Here is a 25,210-nt window from a genome sequence, read left to right on the forward strand (position 1 = left end):
GCACGTGCAGTTTTTTCCAGCAGTCAATATTGTATGTGTATGTGTAAGTATTTATCATTTGTAAAGGAAACCTAAAAGGGTTTTAAATACTTTTTTTATTTCTTTAAGATCATAACATTTTAAAGTAGTTTGTATATCTTTGTTTTGCATTTATTATGACCCTGCATGTCACATGACAAAGGGGCACTATGGGTAATCTAAAGAGAAAGCACAGCAGAAACTGTTTATCTTCAGACCCTTGTGTTTCCCTGTAATTGAATTTTAATAAGGAAGCATCAGCAGGCAGGCATTGAAAGAGAAAGAAGAAAATAAACTGCATCCAACGAAATGCAAAGCAGGTCAGACAAAACCCCCAAACTGATATGTGCACTGCTTAATCAATGGGATTTTGCTGCCCAAATGTATGTCAGACAAAGGAAAACAACGCCCCTCATTATTCAACCATATAGGATATTGCATATTTGTATTTAAAATAGCAGATGGAGATTTATTCTCCTTTTTAATAATTAGCCTCTGGGAAATTGGCAAAGATGGACAGCGAGTTGATGACATAATGATCCTGTCTTATTAAAGCTCCAAGACTGGAGAAGATAGACTATCACGAGTGAACCTGGGTGATCCAGCAAACCACCTGGAATGGATCTAGTACAGAATTGAAAACATTTGCCAACTAAGAACTTTAATAAATCAGACTCATTGGGCCTGATTTATTAAAGCTCTCCAAGGCAGGAGAGGATACACTTTCACCAGTTAAGCTGGGTGATCCAGCAAACCTGGAATGGATTTCTAAAAATTTGTTAGCAAATGTTTTAGGTCCTGGACCAGATCCATTCCAGGTTTGTTGAATCACCCAGCTTCACTGATAAAAGTGTATCCTCTCCAGTTTTGGAGAGCTTTAACAGATCAGTCCCATAGTGTAGATCGGAAGGAACACTGTCCAGCTGGAAAATAAATTATTACATGCATATAGGGAGGGACATAATGGAGTAAGGTTAAGAGGAGTTCTGCAGCCCAGCAGGTAGGTATGACAATGTTGGCTTGAATGTGGGAGCAATAATCAGCATATATTGGAGATATGAATAGTGAATATGTTTTATGTATTATTTACATAAATCTATAGCCTGCTCACTCCTACAGGCTCCAGCTTCTGTTGTTGTAGAGGCCTGTGCCATTACAACGGTGTGACTCTGTGGTTGGCACGGCACATACTTTACAGATTCTATGAAAATAAATAGCAGAGGGGGGTCCATTCTTACCTACTATTCACAAATCACTAAACATATACGTCAGATACACTAGCATAAGAAAAATGAATAATAAATGGGAATGTTCTTCTGATTTTATGCTTGCTCTTTACAGATCATATGATTTCCATATTTAAAACACACACGCACACTAACGCCAAGCTGATTTATTAGGATAGTTTTACAAAATATTGCTACATCAATATTTCTATGAAGATATAATTTAAGTGTTACAACACAAAGTTGAGGCAATTTGCAGATTGCTGTATTCTTTACACCTGCTGGGAAGGTTTCAGTAAACAAACAGATGTGTCATTTCAGATAATATAAAATAACATTAAGTCACATATCTTTCAGCTTGAAATGAGAATGGCGATGTGATCTCAATAAAACACTGAGAAAACAAATGCAGTGCTACTAAACTCCTAATATTCATCTACACTAAAACCATTGTATAAACCATGGCTGTACACAATATGGTACATTAGCCAAGGGGATGCTACACAATGTGAATTCTTATTACAGCATGGAAAGATTGCACAGTTCTCTCTGCATTACATTTCTGTTCTGTACAATGAAAGGATAAACTTATTGAATGGAAAAGGCTATAAAGGAAAGGTTGCACCTACTGTAAAGTCTGTTGAGCTTCATTTGTTGTATATGGAATGGTAGCAGAATGAGCACTGCGCGATCATGCAAGATTGATCTGTACTGGGTGTTAATTGTGTAGTTTACCCAGCAGGGCGTCATTTGTCCTATCTGCATAGGAATTCATTAGTACTATTTATGCCCTAAAGAAAAGTAAATATGTTAATAGAGGGTGTGAATATACCATAATCAGCAAGTATGCAAAGCGTACTACCGATTCATTTGGGTCCATCATGATCCTCTTCATCCATTGGGAGACCATTGTCTCCAGTTTTTAGGTCTTTTCTCAACAGTGCCAAGAATCACTAGCCATTTCACTATTTCACATCTATGAGTATAAACAGAAATTCTCAGCTGACCAATCTCAGGGGGAAAGAATAGTCAGGAAGGTTTAAAAACCATTAACCTGTCATTTCCCTCAAACCTTATCCTGTCACCTTTCTGAAATTGCTTCTGATCTTCTTTAGCTCCTTTGCTGCAATGTCCAGTGTACATATACATATATACATATAGGCCTGGGTGACCACAGCCATTCTTGTGTAATGAGAGTTAAAACAGTCACTTGCAGTCCACACTGGAGAGACCTATCACAGGAATGAGCTTAGATATTAAATTCACATATTAAAGAATATGGGATATTTTAAGTTTACAAATATTTTACTTTTTCCTTTAAATTCCACTCAAGAATGTACAAGAGAAAGAACCCAAATGCTCTATTGATTGCTGAAGCTTGGTTTATCCCAGAATACATCACTGCAGGCATCTCACATATCATTAAACCTACTATTTAGCATCCTCCAGTATTCACATCTAAACCAAGATAGGGCTGTGTATATTCCATTCTAGTGAACAAGCCCAGATGTCACTAAAACCAGTCTCTGGAAATCATCACTTCTGCTCCACATAATGGATGTAAAAAGCTTTGCAATGATTTCTTAATCAGACATTAGACATCCAGCTTAATGTTCTTTGACACGTGATCTATGATTTACTCATCAAGCACTGAACCTTAGTCCTGCTTGTGTGTGTGTCCAGCATATGCAGCCCAGCTGACGCTTCATTAATTAACATGCTGAACAAACTATTCTTCGATAGCATGTCCTGCTTTCAAAGAGAAGCTTCAATTATTCTACGCTTCTGCATTTAATCAGTCTTGCTAAAGACAGTTTTAGAATTCTACCAACAATAGTTAATATTTTATATGTAACAAAAGCTCAAACTATCTGGAGTTTGATACAATTGCTAAAAGCCTGCTCAGCTTTGTCATTGAATTATACCTTTTAATGGCAAGTTCTGTATTTGTTTTACAAAGTACAATCATATATAAGTAGAATGGAATAAAGTACAGATTTGCAGATAAAGTACAGTCAGAGATCTCAATTTAGGAGATTCCGAGACACTGAAGAAGCCAAGGGCTGACTCAAACCACCAGGCTACAACTAATAATATATCTTTATATGTTTATATTTGCTGATGACATAAGAAGTGTTAACTCCTCGTCCTTACTAGTGCTGAACAATGATTAGGTTTTAGGTCTAGTATACACATTACTGTCAGAAGAAACAAATGTGATCATTTTAGGTGAATTGACCACAGCATTGGTCTTTAGTGATACAGAATGCTGGAAAACTACCAACCTTGCCGGGATGAGCAGATTGAACTCTAGAATTCTAACTGAGACAATTACTAATGAATCTATCATTTGACGAAAAGCTACAGTGCATACATTGCCTTAATGCTCATCCCTCACAAAGCAAGTCAATAGCTGGCCATAGACCTGCACAATCTCATTGCCTTCAGTTTTACCCTTCCACCAGCTATGTGCACATATTTATTGGATATGAGTTGCACCAGCAGCCCGAAATCTAAATATAATTTTAGGATTTGAGGAGCTGTTCCTCTATACTTTGGCTGCATGTACACGCTTGCATCTATGAGATCAGCCAAACACCCCATCAAAAATTAATGATACAAAGTTTTCTTCTCCAAGTCTTTATTTTCCCAGATCAGTTAGCTAGAGGTGTCTACTAATCCTAGAGACAAACTTGCAATTTCTGATCCTACATCTTGCTTGAACATCAAAATCAGATGCCATTTCGTGAATATATTAGCACTGTTCTTTAAGGGACTAAAAACCGTACACCTATGTAGAAGATTTCATCTCAGCAGATTCATTTCATTGATAATTATCAGAGAGGAACTAGACAGAGAAACTAGGGATCTACACACAGAATTAAATACAGACCAGCACGTATGTAAAAAGAAAATTAAAGCAATACACTTCTCAATAAAAAAAAAAAAAAAGATGAAGAGTGGAGTCTAATGGCGGGTTGGCACAACTCCACTGGCTCACAAATAGCTGAACGATGAAGATGCTGACAGTAGAAGAAGCTTTAAAGAAATGGCACTGGCAGCTGTGGATAGGCGAGGCAAAAAGCAGAGCTGTCATCACGCGAGCACAGCAAATGCAGAAGAACATTTTTTTGTGATCATTTATATTTATACAAAATGTTATAGAAAAATATAGAACTCTAGACCAACAGCGCCATTAGTGTTGCTGCATAGAAAAAGGCAGCAAGGGGTATACCTACTAATCCAAACTCTACCAGTTCAGTCAGCCTGTATAGTTTATTATGTAAAAATGGTTTATATTGTGGTTTTGCATACAGTATTCTGAAAGGTTAAAGTAAGGAGTGTGCTATCAGATAAAAGCCAGCTAAAACATAGATTTTTATGTTTTCCATTCAGTTTAACACATGGTAATTTGATTTAAATTAATGCAATGTATTTTTTTTATCTTGGTATCAAAAATGACTGAACATAAAAAGTAAGTGGCTGGGTATGAAATTTTACATCCTGCTTTGCATCTTAAGAATTACTCTAAAATGTTCATAGGGAATGTGGTGAAATGAGAAATCAGTGGGTCAAAGAATTGTCATCTGTTTAGTTCAGATCTCATTTTGGTCAGTTTCAGTTTCATTTTAAGAATATTTAATAATTTTTTTTCTTGCACAAGATAAGTTGTTTAAAGAAACTTCTTCATTTTAACTAAGCTAAGTGATTTTTTGTATGCATAATACACAATACTAATGCGAAGAAGGAAAACACAAAAGTAAGGGAAGAATAGTGCTGAAAGAGACATAAGTATGGTGGGGAATAATGGCAGAAGTAAAGGGAGGCAGATGTAGATTTACAGGACAATTAGAAGGAAGTGAAGGAAATAGAAGAAAAAGACTGAGGCTTGATTTGCCTATTTCACCAAACAAATGGAGAGCAAAACCAAGCTGAGTCAGACCATTTCTGTATAAAGAAAAGAGTACCCCTTCCTTGTTCCCTCCCATTCAGAAAAAGTCCCAGGAGGAGGTAATACACAATAACAATTTTAGGATACCCCTGGATCCAAGAAGACCTAGGACCTGCTGCTCAACCTGCTGCCTATTTACCACTTGCTGGTGGATTATACCTGTTTCTTCCTCTTAGGCTACATACACACGTCAGATGATTCCCAGCCGATTATCATTTCAGTGCTTGTATCGGACGAGAATCTGACATGTGTACAGCGCTTGTCCGATGACGTTCATGGATGCGCCCTGGTGAAACCACAAATGACGAACAACCATAACGCAAATGAAGGGTAGATAGTGTAGCAGGCTGCGGCTCTTTTGTTCTCCCCTCTTCATAGAGCAGATTTGCGCTTTATGTACAGTGCTCATTCAAGAATCTTTGAATCTTTTGTCGTCAACACTACATAATTCCACGCATCGCCTTAATCCAATTATAGTGAGCCACACCTGTTTTTTCCTGGGGGCACATACCAGCCTCTTTGGTAAGCTGCACAGAACACCACATTTATTTTCATTTATTCCACCAATAGTTAAACCTCACCTTCATCATTTGTGGGGGGTAAAGGATAACACCTAATGGGGGTGATTGATTACTTTCTTAACTGGACTATCACATGTGCAATGCTCGGGTACCATAGCTTATCCATCCAAACATCCCAATATGTCCACCAAAGCTACTCTTCTTGTTGCTGAGCTTTTTGGGGCTCCTACTTTTTGGGACGATTGTTCTAGGCCTGGCTTTAAACAAGTCTAGTATAGGCTGGAGTTTCCCACAATATAAAATAAAATCATTTTCAGATATAATAGTCTCTTGAGAGAAATAAAATGAGAACTGAAATCTGAGAAAACACAAATGACTAAACTGTTTGCGGTAGCTTGAATATACAACATTTTCCTAACGTGTCTTTTAAAAAATAAATACTGCATTGGATAAAAAAAAATTTTTATTCGTTAAAACAAAAAAAAATAATAATTTAGGACTTTTTTTGTATGTATCAATATCAATGTGAGCCCTCCTAATGTGTTTAAGAATGAAATCATAATCGACCCCGACCATAACAATTGCTTGAGTGGCCCCTGTGTAGCAGTCAGGTGACTCTATAATATGTAAATTATTGAAACCTTTTCCAGGAGTACCTTGGAACAGTTCCACAAATCATGAGCAAATGTGCTTAGCACAAAGAGGTAAAAAGTACCATGACACATTGATTGCAAACTGTGCAGGCAAGATAAGCCTGCCTTTGTATTCACATAATGGAACAGAATGCCTTGGAATGAAGCTTTTACTTTGCCAGTGCTGGACATTGTACAGAGGAACTTTCCAGGGAACACATGGTAATGGATGACATCTGACCCGGCTCATCATGCATCAGGATTAGTTATGTTCTTCTCTAACATAAACTGGGCCATTATTTCATTCTCCTGTCATACTAATGGAATAAATTAGAAATAAACATAAAACATGGATCTTCTACCAACAATCAAAAGGTCAGAAAAGTATCTAAATGAAAGTTACCATTTCAAAACTTCTTGCTCATGTAAGTAATGTCCACCCAAACTATTAAAGCCCAAATCCAGCTTGGGTAAAAAAAACGAATACAGTTGTAATAAGTTAGTAAACCCAATGAAATTTTTCTTTTAGCATATTTAATAGGGTAAACGTTAGATATTCTTAAAAAAAAAATGTAACTACAGGTAAGGGTGATACAAATTATTGACATTTTAGACCATGCAAAATTTCTTCAGGGCCTATTGTTTGTGGGTTAACTTGCATAAACGTCCCATTACAAATCCCTCCCCACCCACAACTTTTTAATGGGATTCAAATCATGGTTCTAACAAGGTCAGCCCCTATTTTTACATGCAATTCCACTTTCAAGGTAACTTGCATAAACATGGCCTCAAATTCTTCTATCCTCACAAGATACGAAATTGATACAGTATGACTAAATGCTGCCCCAGGGCAGAGAGGCAGCAAAACAAGGATAAACCTTTACATTTCTATCACTATGCTTCACAGTTGGTATATAGTTGATATCACAAAATAATGTCTTTTACACCCAGGCCTTTGTTGCTTTTTTCCCCAACACAACTCTCAAGCGCAATAATAGGACAATCTCTGATATAGATAAATGCACTTTAACACCAGCTGTTGTAGGAGTTACCTAAAGATCCTACAAAATATTTTTGGGGTTTTTGAATACTTCTTTTAGTACTCTTGTTGGAGTTTACAGTTCAATGAAGGTTCAGTCGGTACTGGACAAATTGGCGGTTATATTTAGTTTGAACTATTTGCAGATTATTTTAGTTGAAAATTTTTTTTAAAATACCTTGGTGATCTTTCCAGCAGGAGGGAATTATTAGTCACCCAATTGATGGACCCTAATCTAACTTTAGACTTTGTAGAACACTACTACTTCACACAGCTACTGGTGTCCTTTTTCCTATTTGGAGGACGATTATCTCCAATCAAACAGCCATAAAAAACATGGGTAGGAAAGACACCAAATAGCTGTAGGTACTCCTTACATGCACGTAAGTCCCAGGGTGCGCAACAAAAAATAGACAGCAAATGTACATTAAAGACATGCACCTAGGAATGTTTGCTTTTACTACTTTAAAGCAGTCTTTGAGTGAAAAGATTTGCTTTACATTTTCAACTCATTAATGAATCATATGGTATCGCTGTTCTGACTCTATTTCCTTTTTTAGCATTTAATCATCTCATTCTTGCAAACACTCCTGCTTTGATTGCTGAGGGATTTTCCTATCCAGCCACCTGTGCACTCCCATTTGTTTTCTCAACCATTGCTTATCTGAGCCAATAGTCATGGCACAAGGCCAAACATTTGTACAACACAGCCCTGCACTGCACACTTAGCTATGAAGACAGGAGTTGTTACTAATGGCAAAATATAAACAGCAAGTTTAAAATGATCTTAGCACTTGGCACCCCCTCTTCCAGATTACGATCACTACATATAAACAATGGCACTTCTCCTGTCATCTGCAATCACAATAAACACAGAAGCCATGGCAAGAGTAGCATTCATTTGAAACAGTATGTTGTAAATCTAAAGGATTTCTCAGAAATGCGTAATATTCTCCAGACCCTTCTGTAAATGTTGTCTTCTCCAGAGATAAGATCATGATAAAATGAAAGGGGCAACTTCATTTTACTGAGCAATTCAAGACGGCATTCTACAGGTTTCTGAAATTAAAGTCTAGTAAACGGTGAGGTATAAATATAAAAACCACCTCCTTTGAGAAGAAATAAAGTAGTAGTAGATAGGTCTCTGTACACTGTATGGATTTATGCTTGTTTCCTTCAGCAGAATAATTACTAAAAAATAAAATATTAGCATTTCTTTAGCTGCCTAAAGTTGGGATATGTGAAATGTCCATAATTGTTGGTATAGGGCAATATGGTGGCTCGGTGGTTAGCACTTTGGCCTTTGCAGTGCCAGGTCCCAGGTTCCAATCTCGGCCAGGACACTATCTGCATGGAGTTTGCAGGTTCTCCTCGTGTTTGCGTGGGTTTCCTCTGGATACTCTGGTTTTTCTCTCCCACCTTTCAAAAACAAACAGTTAGGTTAATTGCCCCCCCCCCCCCTCCCCAATTTAACCTTAGGCTGTATTAAAGACACATGACTATAGGTAGGGATAGGTAGGGATATTAGATTGTGAGCTCCTTTGAGGGACAGCTTATGACATCACTATGGACTTTGTAAAGCGCTGCCTAATATGTCAGCGCTATATAAATACTATATAATAATATATAATTTATTCAATGTCGTTCTAAGTAAATATTCAAGAATAGAATAACCTACTGAAATGCCATGTAGAAATCACAGAGAAAATGTTTACTCAGTAAGCACCAAAGTATAAATAAAGCTATGTAGCACAAGTCTTCATTTATAAGGGCTGTAATAGCAGAAGTCATGATTTGATTATTTGATAGATGTTTGTACCTGAAATATGGAGCTACAAAGGAATGCAAAGCAAAATGCTATTTGTTTAGTTATAACATAAGTTGATATTTTGAGGTTTGGATTTATTTAAATGATAAAGTTGTCCCCATAAATCTGAAATATCAAAAAACAAAAGAACAAAGGGGGTACTAAGGTAGAAATGACTTGTGTGTGCTTAGTAATCTCTGTTGGTGGCCCTGTTACTTAAACATAATACTAAATAATGCAGAATAAAGTAGAATACTAAATAATGGAGGTTCCCTTGCTTATTTAGTGTAAGGATCAAATATAAACAGCATTAGTAGGTTAGAGAATCAAAGAACAGGCAAGTAATTGTAAAAAGAAAAAAAGAAAAAAAGCAAGTTTTAAAAGTGCTAGTGATGATTACTTTAGGAGCATAAGGACAAAATTGGCCATTCGTTGGAAATATGTAATCACAAAAAGTTTCAGAACCCCTGTCATAGATGCTCAAGTTTGGGGAGACAAAACTATCATTGTACCTTACACTCCCCTCAAACTGATATTCAAACATGCTAATTTATACATGAAAGTTTGGGTTTAATGTGCTGCGGGTCAATTTTGCCTGATGCTACTATTATTATTATTAATAATATTATTATTAATAATAATAAATAGGATTTATATAGCCCCAACATATTACTATAACTGTAACTTCAAGAACTGTATGATGGTATCTCAAATCCCTCTCTTTTAAAAAAATTGGCTGTAAATAGGCAAAAGTTGCAAAGTTGCAAACTTCCTAATCTTTCTTTATTTTTTTATATTTCTCAGAACAATAATAACTTTTTTCCTGTATGTTATATAGTTCTCCGTCTGCTAATAATAAACCATGTCTAACTATTTTTCTAGGTTGTGAAAAGACAAGGGTTTGCACTAAACAAGTAATTTCCTACATTTGTTACACCCCTAAATTTTTTTACAGAAGACCATTTATATTTTAGGGTGTTGTCAAAAGAAAAAAAAAGCAGAGGCGCTACATCTGAGATTTGAGTCATAGTTCCGTTCTCACATTACTTAAGTTTTTCAGTTCTTCCTAGTGAAGGAAAGCCTGCCCCAGGCATCTTGAAATACAAAACTGTAATGCTCTCTAATAGAATTCTAGCAGTGTATTGGTTTGTAAAAATGAGCCTTGGATAGCTGCCACTGTTATTATCTAAATCTTGGCAGAGGTTCAGCATGAAAATATAGGCTACTGCGCATGAACAAGAGAGCAATACATGAATTCATAACACAGATATGTGCAACTTGTGTTTTCAGCCCAAATATTAAAACAATATAAGATGCAGCCAATGTATAAATAAGTTACATTGATAGCACCGAAAGATACCAATATTAGGCTTAGTTCACATGGACGTTTTCCCCAGCGTTTAACCTGAGGGTTTTAAAGCCCTTGTTTGAAATCCCCATGCATTCCAATGGGCTAATCTACACCAGGACGTTTCCTTGAGGCACGTTAATGACATTTATCTTAAACGTCGCTTGCAATGTTTAAAAAATTCAAATGCTGGGTTAACGCTGGAAAACACGGGTAAACGCTTCCTTTGATTTCAATGGGATGTTTTCCTGTACTTTCTTAAAAACGCGTGAAATAGCAGCATTGGCGTTTTCCAGCATTTTAAAGGCAAGCTTTAAAACGTGAATAAAAGTGCATAAAAACACATATAAACGCAATAGGAATGTTTACATGCAATTTTAAAAAACATCCATGTAGACCCAGCCATAATGATGTTATTAACAATACTTTCCTAAAGAAAAGAAAAAACACATACTTAATGTTTATGTAATATTTGAAGTTCAATTCCAGGCAACTTAAATAAATTCTGAATACCCACTCAAATTACCCTAAAGCCAACTTAAAGCTCCACTATAGTCACAGCTAAATATATTCAAATATATTATTATTATTATTATTATTATTATTAATAATAATAAAAAGGATTTATATAGCGCCAACATATTACGCAGCACTGTACATTAAATAGGGATTGCAAATGACAGACGAATACGGACAGTGATACAGGAGGAGAGGACCCTGCCTCAAAGAGCTTACAATCTAGTAGGTGGGGACATTTACACACAATACGATGGGAGATATGTAGTGGTGGGAAGTAGTGATGGTTTCAAAAGACAGAAGAAGATGGGTAGGCAAATTTGAATATATGTAGTATACGCAAAATCAAACCCCAGTAAAAGTTATTGTACAGCCCATAGGCCACTCTAATTATTTGTTTAACTTTAAAAGACAACTCCAGCCATGATTTCAAAAATGTTTATAATAGTACTAATAAATAATAGTATATTAGTACTAAAATAAATATTACCTCCACTGCTGTCCTCCTACTGTCTGCACTCTATGTGTAGGAGACAGAGAGATATAGTTTACTATAGAAGCTGTACTTCTGGTGCTATGACAATGAGAATGTTGGCTCTCGTTCGATGATGCACATCTCTGCTTGGCTAGTCATTGAGCGCCTTGTTTTATGTGAATTCTGTGTGATTGGCCAAGGAGGGGAGAAGCCTGGGAAGGGGGCTTGCAAATAACAGGGTGTTTAAATGAATAGGAGTCACACCATCCTTACTACTGCAGTGCCAAAAGTTCAGCGGAGCTGTACAAATAAGCTGTGTCTCTTTGTACATAGTATTATTATTAATAAACAGTATTTATATAGCACCATCCTATTATGCAGGGCTGTATATTAAATAAAAAGGATTTTTTTGTATTCTAGTACCATTATTAAAAGATCGTTTAGCTTGGGAGGAGTTGTCTTTTAGGCTGGTTTACTTTATTCCAAAATCATTTATCAATCCAAAATTCAAAATGAAAAACACATTACAAAAATATCACATAATTTAATGACAGCGCACACTTTAGAAATATATAATAAATATATAATAAATACTTGATACACAAAATCAGGATCCCGCCAATTTTATCTGTCCAGTACACACTTTGTTTTATAGTACCAAAGCCCTGATGAATAGAGACCCTCTGAACTCCTGAAATGTGTTGGCTTTCTATGATCCAATAATTTAAAGTAAAATTAACTTTTGGCATTTTCCTTCTTGCCTACCAGTACAGGTAGTTCGCGGGTAACATAGGAGATAGGGACTGTAGGTTTGTTCCTAAGTTGAATTTGTATGTAAGTTGGAACAGGTACATTATTTTAATAAATGCAATTAGGACAGATGTTTGTCTCAACATATTATTAGGCAGTATGTTTTGAGTTACTGTATAAAACCCTCCCTGTGAGCTAATCCCAAACAAAGCAAAAAAAAAAATCTTTATGGAGCCTAAACGTTAAATAACTTCTGGAGCAAGCTGTGCTTTGATATGCAAAAAGTAACAACTGCAGAGTTTGTCTTGGTCGTTAAAGAGTTACAAGATGTTGCAGAAGAGCTCATCCCCTAAGATCAACTGCAACCTCAGCTGTGTTTATCAAAAGATTTCTACTGCTAGTCATGCAAACCCCCTCCCCCCATCAAGCCTCTGTCCTGCACACCAGAGAGCAGGAAACCCCGCTCGTATCTAGGAGTCCTCCATATGATGGATGTCCTTAACTCGGAAACTACCTGTGAATATCTAAAAATTTTACAAGGGTTCCAATACTTACTTCTGTATCTGAAAAAAACTCTCCTAACAGAATAAAAAATAAAAGTCAACCAGAAAGGTAAAATAAACATTTGTGATGGGTTGCTATAAGACAATACTCGGCTTTACCAAATATAAATAAACTACAACAATATCACTTCGAGAGGAGTAACTAACAAATTGGAGTAGATAGAGCTCTCCATTTGTTGCATATTCAGTAAAATATGGCATCACTACTTCTACATTTACCAGTTTCATATTTCTAAGCAGAAAGCGGCGTCTGACAGATGACTACTTGTCATTTTGCAACTGGAGGTGATGCTGCCCGCTGTGACAGTTCCCTGATGCCGTGTCACACTCAAGAAGGCATTTGAGGTAACATTAAATTTAACTACCGTTTAAATACAAGCTATTCTTTGTACTAGGGATCTGACAACCTATGCATAATTTATTTTTTTAGAGAATAATAACACTATCAAGCCAATGCATTGCTAAAAGAACAGCCATAAAATATACATTTGTTTAAAACATTTAGCTTTCAGCATTGTCTTCAGTTATCCTTAAATATTACTAAATGGAGAGCGGCTTTATTAGTGTGTTAATAAAAACTGCAGTCCAGGTTACCATTCAATGTTAATTGCACCAGTTACAGACTCTAGTTACATTTTATGATTGAACATTCAGTGTTCTTGTATAAAATCTTCTCTGCTGTTGTAACCAGATCAACGATGCAGAAGTAATGTTGCAGGTTCACAGAACAAAGCAGTGCATGGCGGATACATAATATTCCCACTGCATTTCCACTCATTTCTGCACAGTGTGGCTGATATGAAGAACATTTTGCTGGAGTGGAACTACAAATCTAAGTACACCTAGCCAGCTTCCTTAACACAAAGCAAACAGCTGAAAAGTCATCTTCATGTTATTACATGGACAGGTGAGTAATGGCTGTTCACCCAGCAAAGGTAATGTAAGGTAAAATACCTAATCATAGGCGAAACATAATTCATTTTGATTCCCTGCATAGAATTGTGTGTTTAAAGTGTATCTAAACCACAGATCAAAGAAGTAATATACTACAGCTTCCCAGTCCTTAGATTGTATGAGGCCTTTTCCTTCTTTATTCCTTATTGGTATTGCTGCAAATAAACTTTGTGTCCCTTTGTGTCTATACCTACTCTACTGAATATATGGAGGGAGCCATGGTTGTCACACAGGCTCCTCTTTAAACATTTCTGAATGTGTTCATTACATTGTAGATTGATGGACTTTGTGGCCTATACAAGAGAGAAAACATTATGCTGCCTTATTACCTTTCTTTAAGTGATGCAGACACTTTATTTTTGGCAGGATAAACAGCTGTTTTTTGTACTTCCTAACATGTTCTTAGCTTAAATAATGAACACTAATGTAGCCACCATACTTAACAACTAGTAAGCTGCAGTATATATTACAGTATATACAGTACAGTATATACCATATAGTGGTTTTGGGAATAAATACAGTTTAACGCGTACAAAGCTTCACCTGATATACTAAAAGTCTCTTTGCTAGGTAGAAAGCCTCTACTTATTAAAGGCTCATTCACACCAGTGCTTTGTGTACACATCTGAGGAACACGTGCCATTTTTTGTTACTGGTACCCCAAATTAACCTTACTAATGCACTACAGCACAGCTTTCTAACACATGCATTGCTATGACGTGCCATGTTGGGCAGCCCATTGAAATCATAAATAGGATTAAAAGTGGGTTTAGCAAACTGCAGACCTAAAGTGGCAAACAACCCTTAGCAAATAAACTCTATATTAATTTCATTATAACAGTGCCTCATTCTTGAATACAAGTAACAAAGACACCGGCATATCTTGAAATTAAAGGGTCATCCTCCCTCTTGAGTAAGACCAAGAAATAGAAGTTAAAGGTGGTGGCACCTGAGTAACTATGGACACATTAGTATGTAAATACTATAAAGTTTAGAAGGGATTTGGCAGCAGGTTTTCTTGGAGCTGGCTTTAACATTTAACACTTTGATTGTCTATAACTATTTAATATGTTTGACCTCTGCCATGTTTTGGCCTGAGATGCAGTGAACTTGGGATCCCTCCACTTAACCTAGTAAGAATTATATACATAGGATTGATGGTAATACCCCATATTATAATAGTGAAATGCTTGACATTGTAAGTATATATTATGACTCTGTGTATTTAATTTAGATCCATCATGGAATAATATATCATTCTCAACATCCAAGTAGACCACAATATTCAGACTCAGTATACAAGAAGCAATGATATTAAAAATTCTGGGATATTATTACATAGATTATGATGTTCACTATGTAACACACATGACGCGTGGAAGTTGACCCTTAATACTACTGTGTGTACATGACATACATGAGTATTTAGTATGTATTTATTACATGCAATTATATAATACTGAAATATTAAGCAGTGCTTCATAGAAATGGCCGCACAGCTTTATTGAAACATCTTGATGATATCTCTTTCCTCCTAGATACATGAATGCTACTTAGTGACCTTTAATAATAACAGCAGCTAGTGTCACTGGTAATAATACAGAACATTCCTACTTTACCAACCATTATTTCTGCAGATCTGTCCACATCTTGTGTGATACAGCAACATTCGAAAAACTAATGTTATTACAAGAATCTGGGCTGACATTCTCATAAACACCGACATACAGATCACCGTTCAAATGAGGTTTTATCTGAGAGCTAGTGTTTATCCACTCAGCTGAGATATGCATCAAAAGCAATTACTAAAAAGGTCACTTTCCCCGTGTCTGATGTTTCTGTTCACATCTTTAAATGTTTGGTTGTTTTATTTACAGACTAAACAAAATCCACTTAAAAGACAAAAAAACTGTGTTCCTCTGCCAGCTTCTTGATATGAAGAATAAAAACTAATACAGTATTAAAACACAAAAAAAAAGACCACAAAGCAAATAACAAAATAAAACCCTGGCAAAGTTCATAGCGCACAAAGCCATTAAAATCATCTACAGATAAATCTGTGCACATTGTGGCTGACAAGTCAATAACTGTATATAGCACAGCCACATACATGTAAACCCAGCCTGAACAATACGTCTGCACTTAAATCACTTGTTATAGGGTGTAGCTTATCTATTGCAGTTAATGATCAGTATAGTAAAAATGGCTTTATATCTACAGAAACAAATTATTTACTAGTCCCAAATGCAACCATAAAGTTGCATAAATATATGAATTGTAAAAATGGAAACGTTACATCTGTAGAAAATTTTTCATGCCAAAAGGCAACCTGTTTGCCAATTGCTTTGGGAGCATAATATCAGCAAATCTAGGTGTATCTTAGGTATAAAACTCGCTGTACATGGGACGAACCATTGTTCTATTTGGGCCTATAGTGTGCACAGAACCTCTGCAATAATTTTCAGTAACTGTATTTACCACGTTTTCTTTTGGAACATTACAGCTACGCGTAGGGCTACCTGCAGCGGGATCACTTAATTCCATGCGTCTTACTCGCACCACAGTGTTGGTTCTTAAAGGACCAAAGTTTGTAGATTTGAGGATGGGCAGCAGTAAACAGTGCAGAACCGCTCACAGATGCCCCCCTCATTCATTCTCTTTGGGTCTGTCGGAACTTTCTTGTAGCATCTACCCCGAGCAGTGCTTCACTGGCATGCCAAGAGGTAACCACACTGCAACCTCACTGACAGTCTGAACAAAACTTAACATCTGGCAAATTTAGATGATGACATGAAAGGTCCACATTAGGGCAGTTATAGATGCCAAGGAAGTACAATCAAAAATTGAACAATAATAAACAATGCAATAACATGTCCAGCAAATTTAATGTTAGTATACAGCAGATTATTTTGTGCTATCTGTACTCTGAAAATTCTATTCAAATCCTGCCCTGAAGGCAACAAGAAATGTGATAAAAAGTTTTCGAAGTGGAAAAAATTCTATCAACTTAGAGAGCTGTTCCAGAAATGGTATCCCCATTGGGGGGTTATCTCTTAACCATTGCATTCACTTACTAGGTTAGTAACAATAGTATCCCAGATAAATAAAAGCTGTGAATCTACCCAGTGGTTACACAGATATAAAAAACTTGACAAACAGTCTAAAAATGTTTTTTATGTACTTTCCAATGTGTACACTGAACACTGTGTATGCTTTCCCCTATATAAACCACAACCCTATAATGTGCTTCTGATAAAATTAAAATCTACTTTAAACAAACACCCAGACAATAACAGGCAAAATGAGAACAAATTGGTTGAAAGTAACAGCCTATATATTACATAGCAATGTTTAAAGATTCAAAAGCTGCAAACTATAGGCACCACTTCGAGTGACATTTGTCCATGTCCCACCCAAACTATTAACAATTATAAAGGGGATGGTCCAAACAATCTAGATATTGCAAAAAAAGGAAATATGATAAATGGCAAGTCATTGTTTTCTATTTGAAAACTATCACCCAAAAATGTAACTGATCAGACATTTGAAACCTTGGCCACATATATTGTTTAAATGACAAAATCTGAGAGTGATGTGACCATGTTAGGACCATACCAAGTCATATATTCGAATAAAAATCAAACCAACATAATATGTTTATAAAGTATCAGCTACACTTAGCTCCAATTTCTCCTTTACAAGATCTGCTTCTATAAAACCTTAGCTCCCATGATTCTGTAAACTTCTGATTCCAGAATTCTGCATGTATGCAATGAAGTAGATGGCCCCATCAATCATCTAGGGAACATTTCTGATTAGCCAGAAAAGGAAGTTGTGTCTATGAGTATAAAGAAGGTGAATGAAACCCAGATTTTGAAGAGACCCCGTGGCCAAATTAAAAAATAATTGTAGTTAAAAGCATAGAAAAACAAGGAATCGTAAATGCTTCCCTGCAAAGTTTTATCTTTCCATGAATGCTTTATTTATTCTCTTGCAATGTGCCTTTGAGCTCTTCATGTACTCCACACACAGCTATGGAGGTATCCCCTTCCTGCCATTAGTTAGCCCACTGCTTCTAATTACTGTCAGTGCTAACCCGGCAACTCCATCTCTCCCCTCACCTTCCTACAAAACCTTTTATGAGGCTACCCAGGGTGGAGCATAAGGAAATACTAAGAAATATCACTTGAGTGAGGGCTCTGGGTTTGTTGGGGCTGCCGTCATGTCCAGCAGAACTCTCACTTTATTGTGGGAGGAGGGGGGGGGGGGTATAATAATTTATATCAACGAACATATACCCTTATAGGAAGATTTTAGTTTAAAATTGAAAGCCTTGGTGACAGGGTCTCTTTAAAGACGATCTTGTGAAGGATGTTGCAGAGGTAAGTGTAAATGATACCACACACTTGCCTCTTACACATTTATACTTTTTGAAGCTTCTTTTTATTAATGTATCCACGCTTCCTTAAAATTATTTTTCATTGAATATGTTCCTCAGGCGGGTTATTTCTAAAAAGGAATTAATCAGCATAAGACAAATTCATGAACATACAAAAACGACTTCTCCAGTGTATTCAGATTCCAAATTACATCATAAACTTTGATAAGTCAGAGAAGAGACAACAAATCCTGAACAGCGCGGCTAAAGATAGGTGTAATTAATCTGCTTCAGTAAGCTGATCTGTCACTCTCTCTGCTGGATGCTGCTATTCCTCCAAATCAAGGAATGCAGTGTTTACTAGATTTCCTTTATATTTCTTCCATAGCCAGCGCTGTTCTACCTCCTCTCATTATAAGCACAAAATACTGGTTGCTGTGACCATTAGCAATTCATAGGAGTCTTTTTATAAAGCAGTGAACCGACTCCCTGGTGGAGAACCAATCGTTGCCATTGAAACACATGGACCTGGAAGATTCTACAACCAGGGAACATTTTTGTAAATGTCAGATGCACTGCTTTATAAACACACCCCTTGATCTCATATAAAGATACCAATACCCAACAAAATAGGTAACACACATCATACAACAACCAGCACAAATAGAAACATGCTGCTATTGTGTTCCTTAAGCAAGAAAATCCGATTATGGACCTCACCTGCAGTTCGGAGGGGGATCCAGCGTTATTTCTGCAAGTTCTTTCTGAATTCTAAAAGGGAAGAGAAAAAATGAAATTTATTGGTCTCCAGCTTTAAAGAATATAAATCCTAGAGAAAGACAACTAATATGTTTACCTTTAGATTTTTTTTACTTACAGTGAACTAATTACAAACTTGGGCAAATCAATCTGAATTTATACTAGAAAAATACGTACAAAGAGACTACTTCACTGTTTTATATTAAATAATGTCTATTTATGAAGCAAAGAAAAAGCACAATACAGAAAACAACCATAAATTGTAGAGGACATTCAGTACTGCTACCCAACCCTAAGGCAATGCACACATGTGCAATAATTGTCGTTGGAAGGATCTTTCACGATTCTTTCAAACGACAAAAGACTACATGGTGTATGAATGAGCATTGTACATACATCGCAATTATGCACTATGGAGAGGGGAAGGGGGGAATGAGCAAGCGGCAGCCTGCTGCACTCTGTCCCTTTTACTTCCTTTATGATCGTTCGCCGTCCGTGTATCCGCCAAATCGGGTCCATGAACGACGAGCGCTGTACACATGCCACATTCTTGTCCAATATCAGCCCTGAGATTTTTTGGTGTTGTTGGACATATATATATATATATATATATATATATATATATATATATATATATAGCCAGTGTGTAAAGTATCAGCAACTCCTAAGCGCTCTTTTTTAACCAAAAATCTCTAGATTTCCCGGCATAAAGACTGTGTTCAGCTGTCTAGTACCATTCACACAATCAATTGGTAAAGTGTGAGCTTCACCCTACAAGGTGCAACACCAAAAAGAATGAAAAGTTATCCAATGCCTGAGAGCTTGTGCGATTAGCTGTGTAGGTGCTACACAACACATTCCTGTAAAACTTGGAACATATTTAGGGATATTTGTCTTAAACTCATTTAGGTTCAGTAGCAAAGGTAAAATGAATGTTTTAGGAATATTTACGAAACACATAATATTATTGGCAAGTTGAACATGGGCTACCTGTCTGTATCAGTTTTTTGGTTAGGGAAAAACAAGTGTATTTAAACCAAGTAATTGAAATGCACTGGCGATGTCAATATGTCTCAAAATGGTCATTATTTCTTGCTGACAACGTTAAGCTTTTTGTGGTGTAAAGAAGCCAATGAGTCAAATAAATATGTAATTGCAGCTGCGCATTGCAGCTCTACCCTATTGATTTCATGTAAGGAATTCCATATATAGATTTGTTGACTGAAAATCCGAAGCACTAAAAGGGATCTAAAAGGAGCTGTCTGGGCAGAAATAACATTATTCAATCACACTCAATTTACTCCTTTGCCATTGTAACTAATTATTCAATTTCCTGCCTTTAATGCCATTTTGCTAAAGGTAAAAATAAGCATTACTAAAGTGGATGTAAAAACTGAGAATTTATCAAAAAGAAAAAAAAAAATACAATAACACTAATATTAACATTAGCAAAATACTAGAACCAAAACTGTTATTAAATACAAGAATATCTTACATATAGGCTTTTCAAGCTGTTATACAGAAAGAAGGGCAACTAGCAGTCAGCATGGATGGCTGGATAAAGATGCTGGCGAAGGAGAGAAGGGAGGTAAGTTTACTGAAAAAATTGTGGTCAGGCAGGTAAGTATGTTTGTTTTATTGTGGAAGAGACATTGCCTGTTCTTTCTGCCATAAAACCTGCCTGCTCACAAACTTTTTTATTTTTAGGTTTAGTTCTGTTTATTGGTCTAAAATTAGAGGAGCCCTAATGTTTCTGAAAAGTAGCGGGATGTAGTTTTCCTGCCCTGATCCCCGTGGCTTGTACCTGAAATACTGGTTTCTAAAGAACACATTTTACATCTAGTGGCAGTGAGTGGTACCATTACGGCTTACTGCCACCCCTATTCATTCTGTATGGAGCTGCCGCAGCGAGACAGGGCCTGCTTTATTAAAGTTGACTAAGGCTGGAGAACACTTTCATCACTGAACCTGCGAAACCTGGAATGGATCTGGTCCAGGATTCAAAACATTTGCTAGCAAATAGAAAATGATTTTGAAGAAATCCATTCCAAGTTTGCTGGATCACCCAGGTTCACTGGTGAAAGTGCATCCTCTCCAGCCTTGTGGAGCTGTAATAAATCAGGCTCAAGGTGTCATGTAGCACCTCCCGCGAGACAGCAGGTTCCCTGGCATAAGGAAGCAGTAAATATACCACAATCGCCAGTGTGAACATAGCCTTCACTTATTTTATTATCATCTAAATACTTACTTAAATACCAATTTGATTTTACGAATACATATTAGGTAAAGAAGGCACCCATGACATTTATAAAAAAAAAAAAGTAGGTATATTTGACTGACTCGCGGTGTTAAATCCAAACTGTGCCTGCATTTTATGGTTCATTCATAAAGTGCAGGCTGTGATGTGGAGTCCGTGGTGTGCATCATAGTGTGATTTGCAAAGAACATCCTGTAATATTGGAAAGACAGTTAAAATTACTTCGACAGGTCATGTGATGGGCTTTTGTGCTATCCCCCCACCACCACCACAAAGTTTTGGTCCTATTTATGAATTTACAAAGGGGCAATGTTAAGCAGATTTGTAACTGCTGGCAATACCAATGCTTTATAAATCAGATTCTTAATCTAAAATGGTGTGCATTCCAATAAGAAACAAAATAATAACAACAGCTCAATCCCTGGATCCATCAGGTATTCCAGCGCTGAGTATAAATAGTAGAGTCACCAGTGCAGAGCAAAGAACGATCTACATTTATGTTGAGCCAGGAAACCATGGTAAACACTTAATCACACAAAACATAAAATGCTGTTTATTTTCACTCCATTGAAAGCATTGAAGGTAAAAGTAACAGACAGATGCATTGCAGGGACAAAGTAATGGGTTATCCTTGAAATGCATCTGTCTGTTGCATATTCTTTCATTACTTTTAAGGGAGTGAAAATAGATTTTCATATTTTCTACAGAGGGATTTTTCCTGTATGCTGATCTTTTTTCTTTCTTACTAATAAGAATGACTGGCAATGTCTGGTATGCTTGGATGAGGTTAAAGGGGAATGAATGTCCTGAATGGTTGCAATTATCAGGACAAATATAAAAGGATACATGAAGTATGCTTCTGTGAAAAGACTCAACAAAGTTTGATGGAATGTTTTTCCCTGTGGAAATAATAAGTCTGTACCACACTATAAGGGTATGAAAGGTAGAATGTGGAAGATGTTATATATACAATACAAAATGCCTTCATTATGTCTGCAGCCCCAAAAGCTGACAATGAGAATCAGAGCATACTGCTTGTGATGTCCAATTCTAACATTGGATTTTTGAAAACAGAATGTTTCTGAGCCTGATATACTCTTCTACCCTATAGGCTAAGAGAACAATTTAAAGCAGACCTAACCCAATTTTCTACAGCCACATGGAGGCATGTGCAAAAAAAGGTTCCCAACCAATCACATTCACTTGAATGAGAGCAAATAGGTCCTAAGTCAGGCCATTGATTACTGGGGCTCACCTCTAGTCTGAATTGGCCCTTAAATGTGTAATTTTGGTCCAACATTTTTACAACAGCTGAACACCCCACATGTGGCCGCTCCAAGTCTTCCCTTGTTCTCTGCCGTCTCATCTAATAGACAGCTGCATTTAGTAAAAGAAGTAGCGAGTGGCTAACAGAACAAAGAGAGAGAGAGGATTATGGTGAAAGTAGAATAATTTATTACACACCCAATTCCCAGCACATCATCCCACAAAAAACTTCCTATCAGGTGCCCCCCTCCCTTTTTTAACCTTTCAAAAATACTGAAGCAGTAAATGAAATACCAAGGTGGCATATGCATCACATATACTTTACAAGATAAACATGCAAATGTGCAGGCATACATTATTGTTTTTATATATACTTTAGTTCTGATTGTGAAAAAACAATTACTAAAAGGTCTAATATGTCAGACAAAGCTCTATACAAAGTGGATATATGGCTCCGTATGTAATCATTATCTGTACTATAAAACAACATTTCACAATGCACTACAAAGAGTTACAAAGCTGCCTACGCAACCTAGCTGAAATAGATAAATACACAGCTAATATATATATTTCTATAATTTAATTCTAATATATTGTAATTCAGTCCGGCCAGCATGGGTACATCTGTCATATATACCCAGGTTGTGTTTTCTGCAATGGCAGCATAGCTTGATCAGGTACACTAGCCAAGCCTGCAGCACAATGAAGTGTTGTCTTCTTTCACTTCCTGTAAGCATGCTCCTAAATCACATGTGCACTAAAGCAGAGTATAAAGAGCCCAAATAGAGGTAAAAAATCAAGTACTTAGAAAAGTTTCATTTTTAAACTATATTCATTAAACATTTATTTACAAACTGTATAGGCGGAGTATATCTACATGGAGCAGAGCTGGAGTAATGAACAAATGTCTAGATTTTAGGGTTTGTAAAAAATGTGATAACCTGTAAATGATTTCCCTGCTGCTTTAGTTTTGATTTAGCAAAACATCCATCCTTACTTAACCAGTTGCATGTTTGTGAATTGCTAGACCTTTAAAACACACAACAGAGATTTAGGTGAGAATCACATCCTATTAACTTCTAAACAGGCTATTATTTGTTTGGGCAGATTAAATGCACATTAGAGGTCAAGAGGCTGACATGTGCAGCCATGTAAAATGGAAACAATGTTTGTAAGGGTCAAAAAGCCTCTTCGGGCTCAAAGGGAAAAAATCACAACACCATCTTTCAACCTGATTGCTTTCTCTCCATTCAGAAAGAAAAGATGTGGGGACAGCAAAGACTGATCAGTACTTATTGACAAATAATGATTGTATTGCAAGGGTTGTGAAATAGGCAGTGCAAAAGGCACCTGTAAAATAAAGTAATCTATGTCAACTTATTGTGTAGTAATCCATTATTTCATCTTTCACAATTTGCTGAAATCGGATTGACTGCTATGGTTTACTTTAGTTTGCACAGCTCACTGATCTATAAAAAAAAATATATACTTTTCACAATACCATGGGGTCTAAATAAAATGTTTTTACACTGGATTCACATAGCTTTCATCCAAGATTGGCACACTTTTTTAATTAAATACAAAAAAAAAAAAAAAAAAAAAAAAAAAGTTGGAAACTTGGGTTGGAGCCATGTTAAACAGGTTCAGGTGATCATGCTTGGCACTTGGCCCATGCTCAATCACTTGAACTGTTAAACCAGCATCTGCAGATTTGTCAGTTGGGGGCAGTGAGTAGTACTGAACCATTTATTTTCAGGGGGCCACGGGTAGAATCTACATATAGCATCTCCCTGAGGCAGTGGTTCACTGGCGCGAGGAAGCGGTAAGTGCACCACAACCTCACTGCCACTGAACCAGGTGTGAAAACAAAGCTCTATAGCAGGTAAAGTAATAACAATGTATTTTATTAATATTTGTAATCTTTTACAAGAACTTTGCGGGTACTTTTGGTCTGCCAAGTTTTGATTTCTAGCATACCTCTATGCATGGTGCTATCTACATATTCTGTAAATTATTTGTTTGAATGTGATTCCTTTATTTAACTGAAAATTATTTACTATGCCTATGAATGGCTTGCTTCAATGCAATTCATGGCATTACTTTTTGTTCTTTACTCTTAATGACCAAATGTATGGCTTGATAGCCACTTTATAAAGAACACCTACCATTTGTCACTGTCAAAGTGGGGATCTCTGAGGGAACAAATAAGTAGGGCTTTTATTTCATCCCCCCAATTGATTCCGATAAGCAGCCACAAAACAAAATCAAGGGGCTATTTTTAAAAGTGGTGTAGAGCAATAAAATGATGATCTTGTGGTAAGGTAATGGTGTTCCATTTGCCACTTCAGCAGTAATATTGTTATTATGGTATTAATTTGGCCGTCATGTGTCCAAAAATAAATATAAAGAGGTGTCAATCTAAAGCTTAGTTCACTATTTTTAATACATAATTCTCTGGAGTTCTACTACAACCTAGACAATTCCCTATGAATTATTTAGTACATCATAGGCTTAAAAGAACATTTCCAATGTTGTCTGTGCTCTCTCTACAGCCAACCCAATTTAATCTTACAAAGGAAATTTTTTTCTGTCTGACTGCGTTGTGGCAGCTGACATGCTACTTTGATCAATAAAGTTGGTAGTCTATGGCCAATTTAATGGGAGATTAGTAAACCCTGCATCCTTGTTCTTCTATGTATCTATGTGTTTTTTGGGTTCCAGTACTGTACAATGTCTGACATAGAAACTC

General features: G+C 36.5%; 1 protein-coding gene across 1 annotated transcript in view; it reads right to left on the minus strand.

The window, feature by feature from the left end:
- LOC140331409 (ubiquitin-conjugating enzyme E2 E2) overlaps positions 1-25,210 on the minus strand; it is a 137,868-nt gene that overhangs the window by 90,758 nt on the left and 21,900 nt on the right. The window contains exon 3 of the mRNA XM_072412412.1: positions 18,900-18,950. Within this exon, the coding sequence (XP_072268513.1) occupies positions 18,900-18,950 (51 nt within the window). The remainder of the gene's footprint in view (positions 1-18,899; positions 18,951-25,210) is intronic.

The sequence above is a fragment of the Pyxicephalus adspersus genome, chromosome 5, assembly GCF_032062135.1.
Source record: "Pyxicephalus adspersus chromosome 5, UCB_Pads_2.0, whole genome shotgun sequence".
NCBI classification, from domain to species: domain Eukaryota; kingdom Metazoa; phylum Chordata; class Amphibia; order Anura; family Pyxicephalidae; genus Pyxicephalus; species Pyxicephalus adspersus.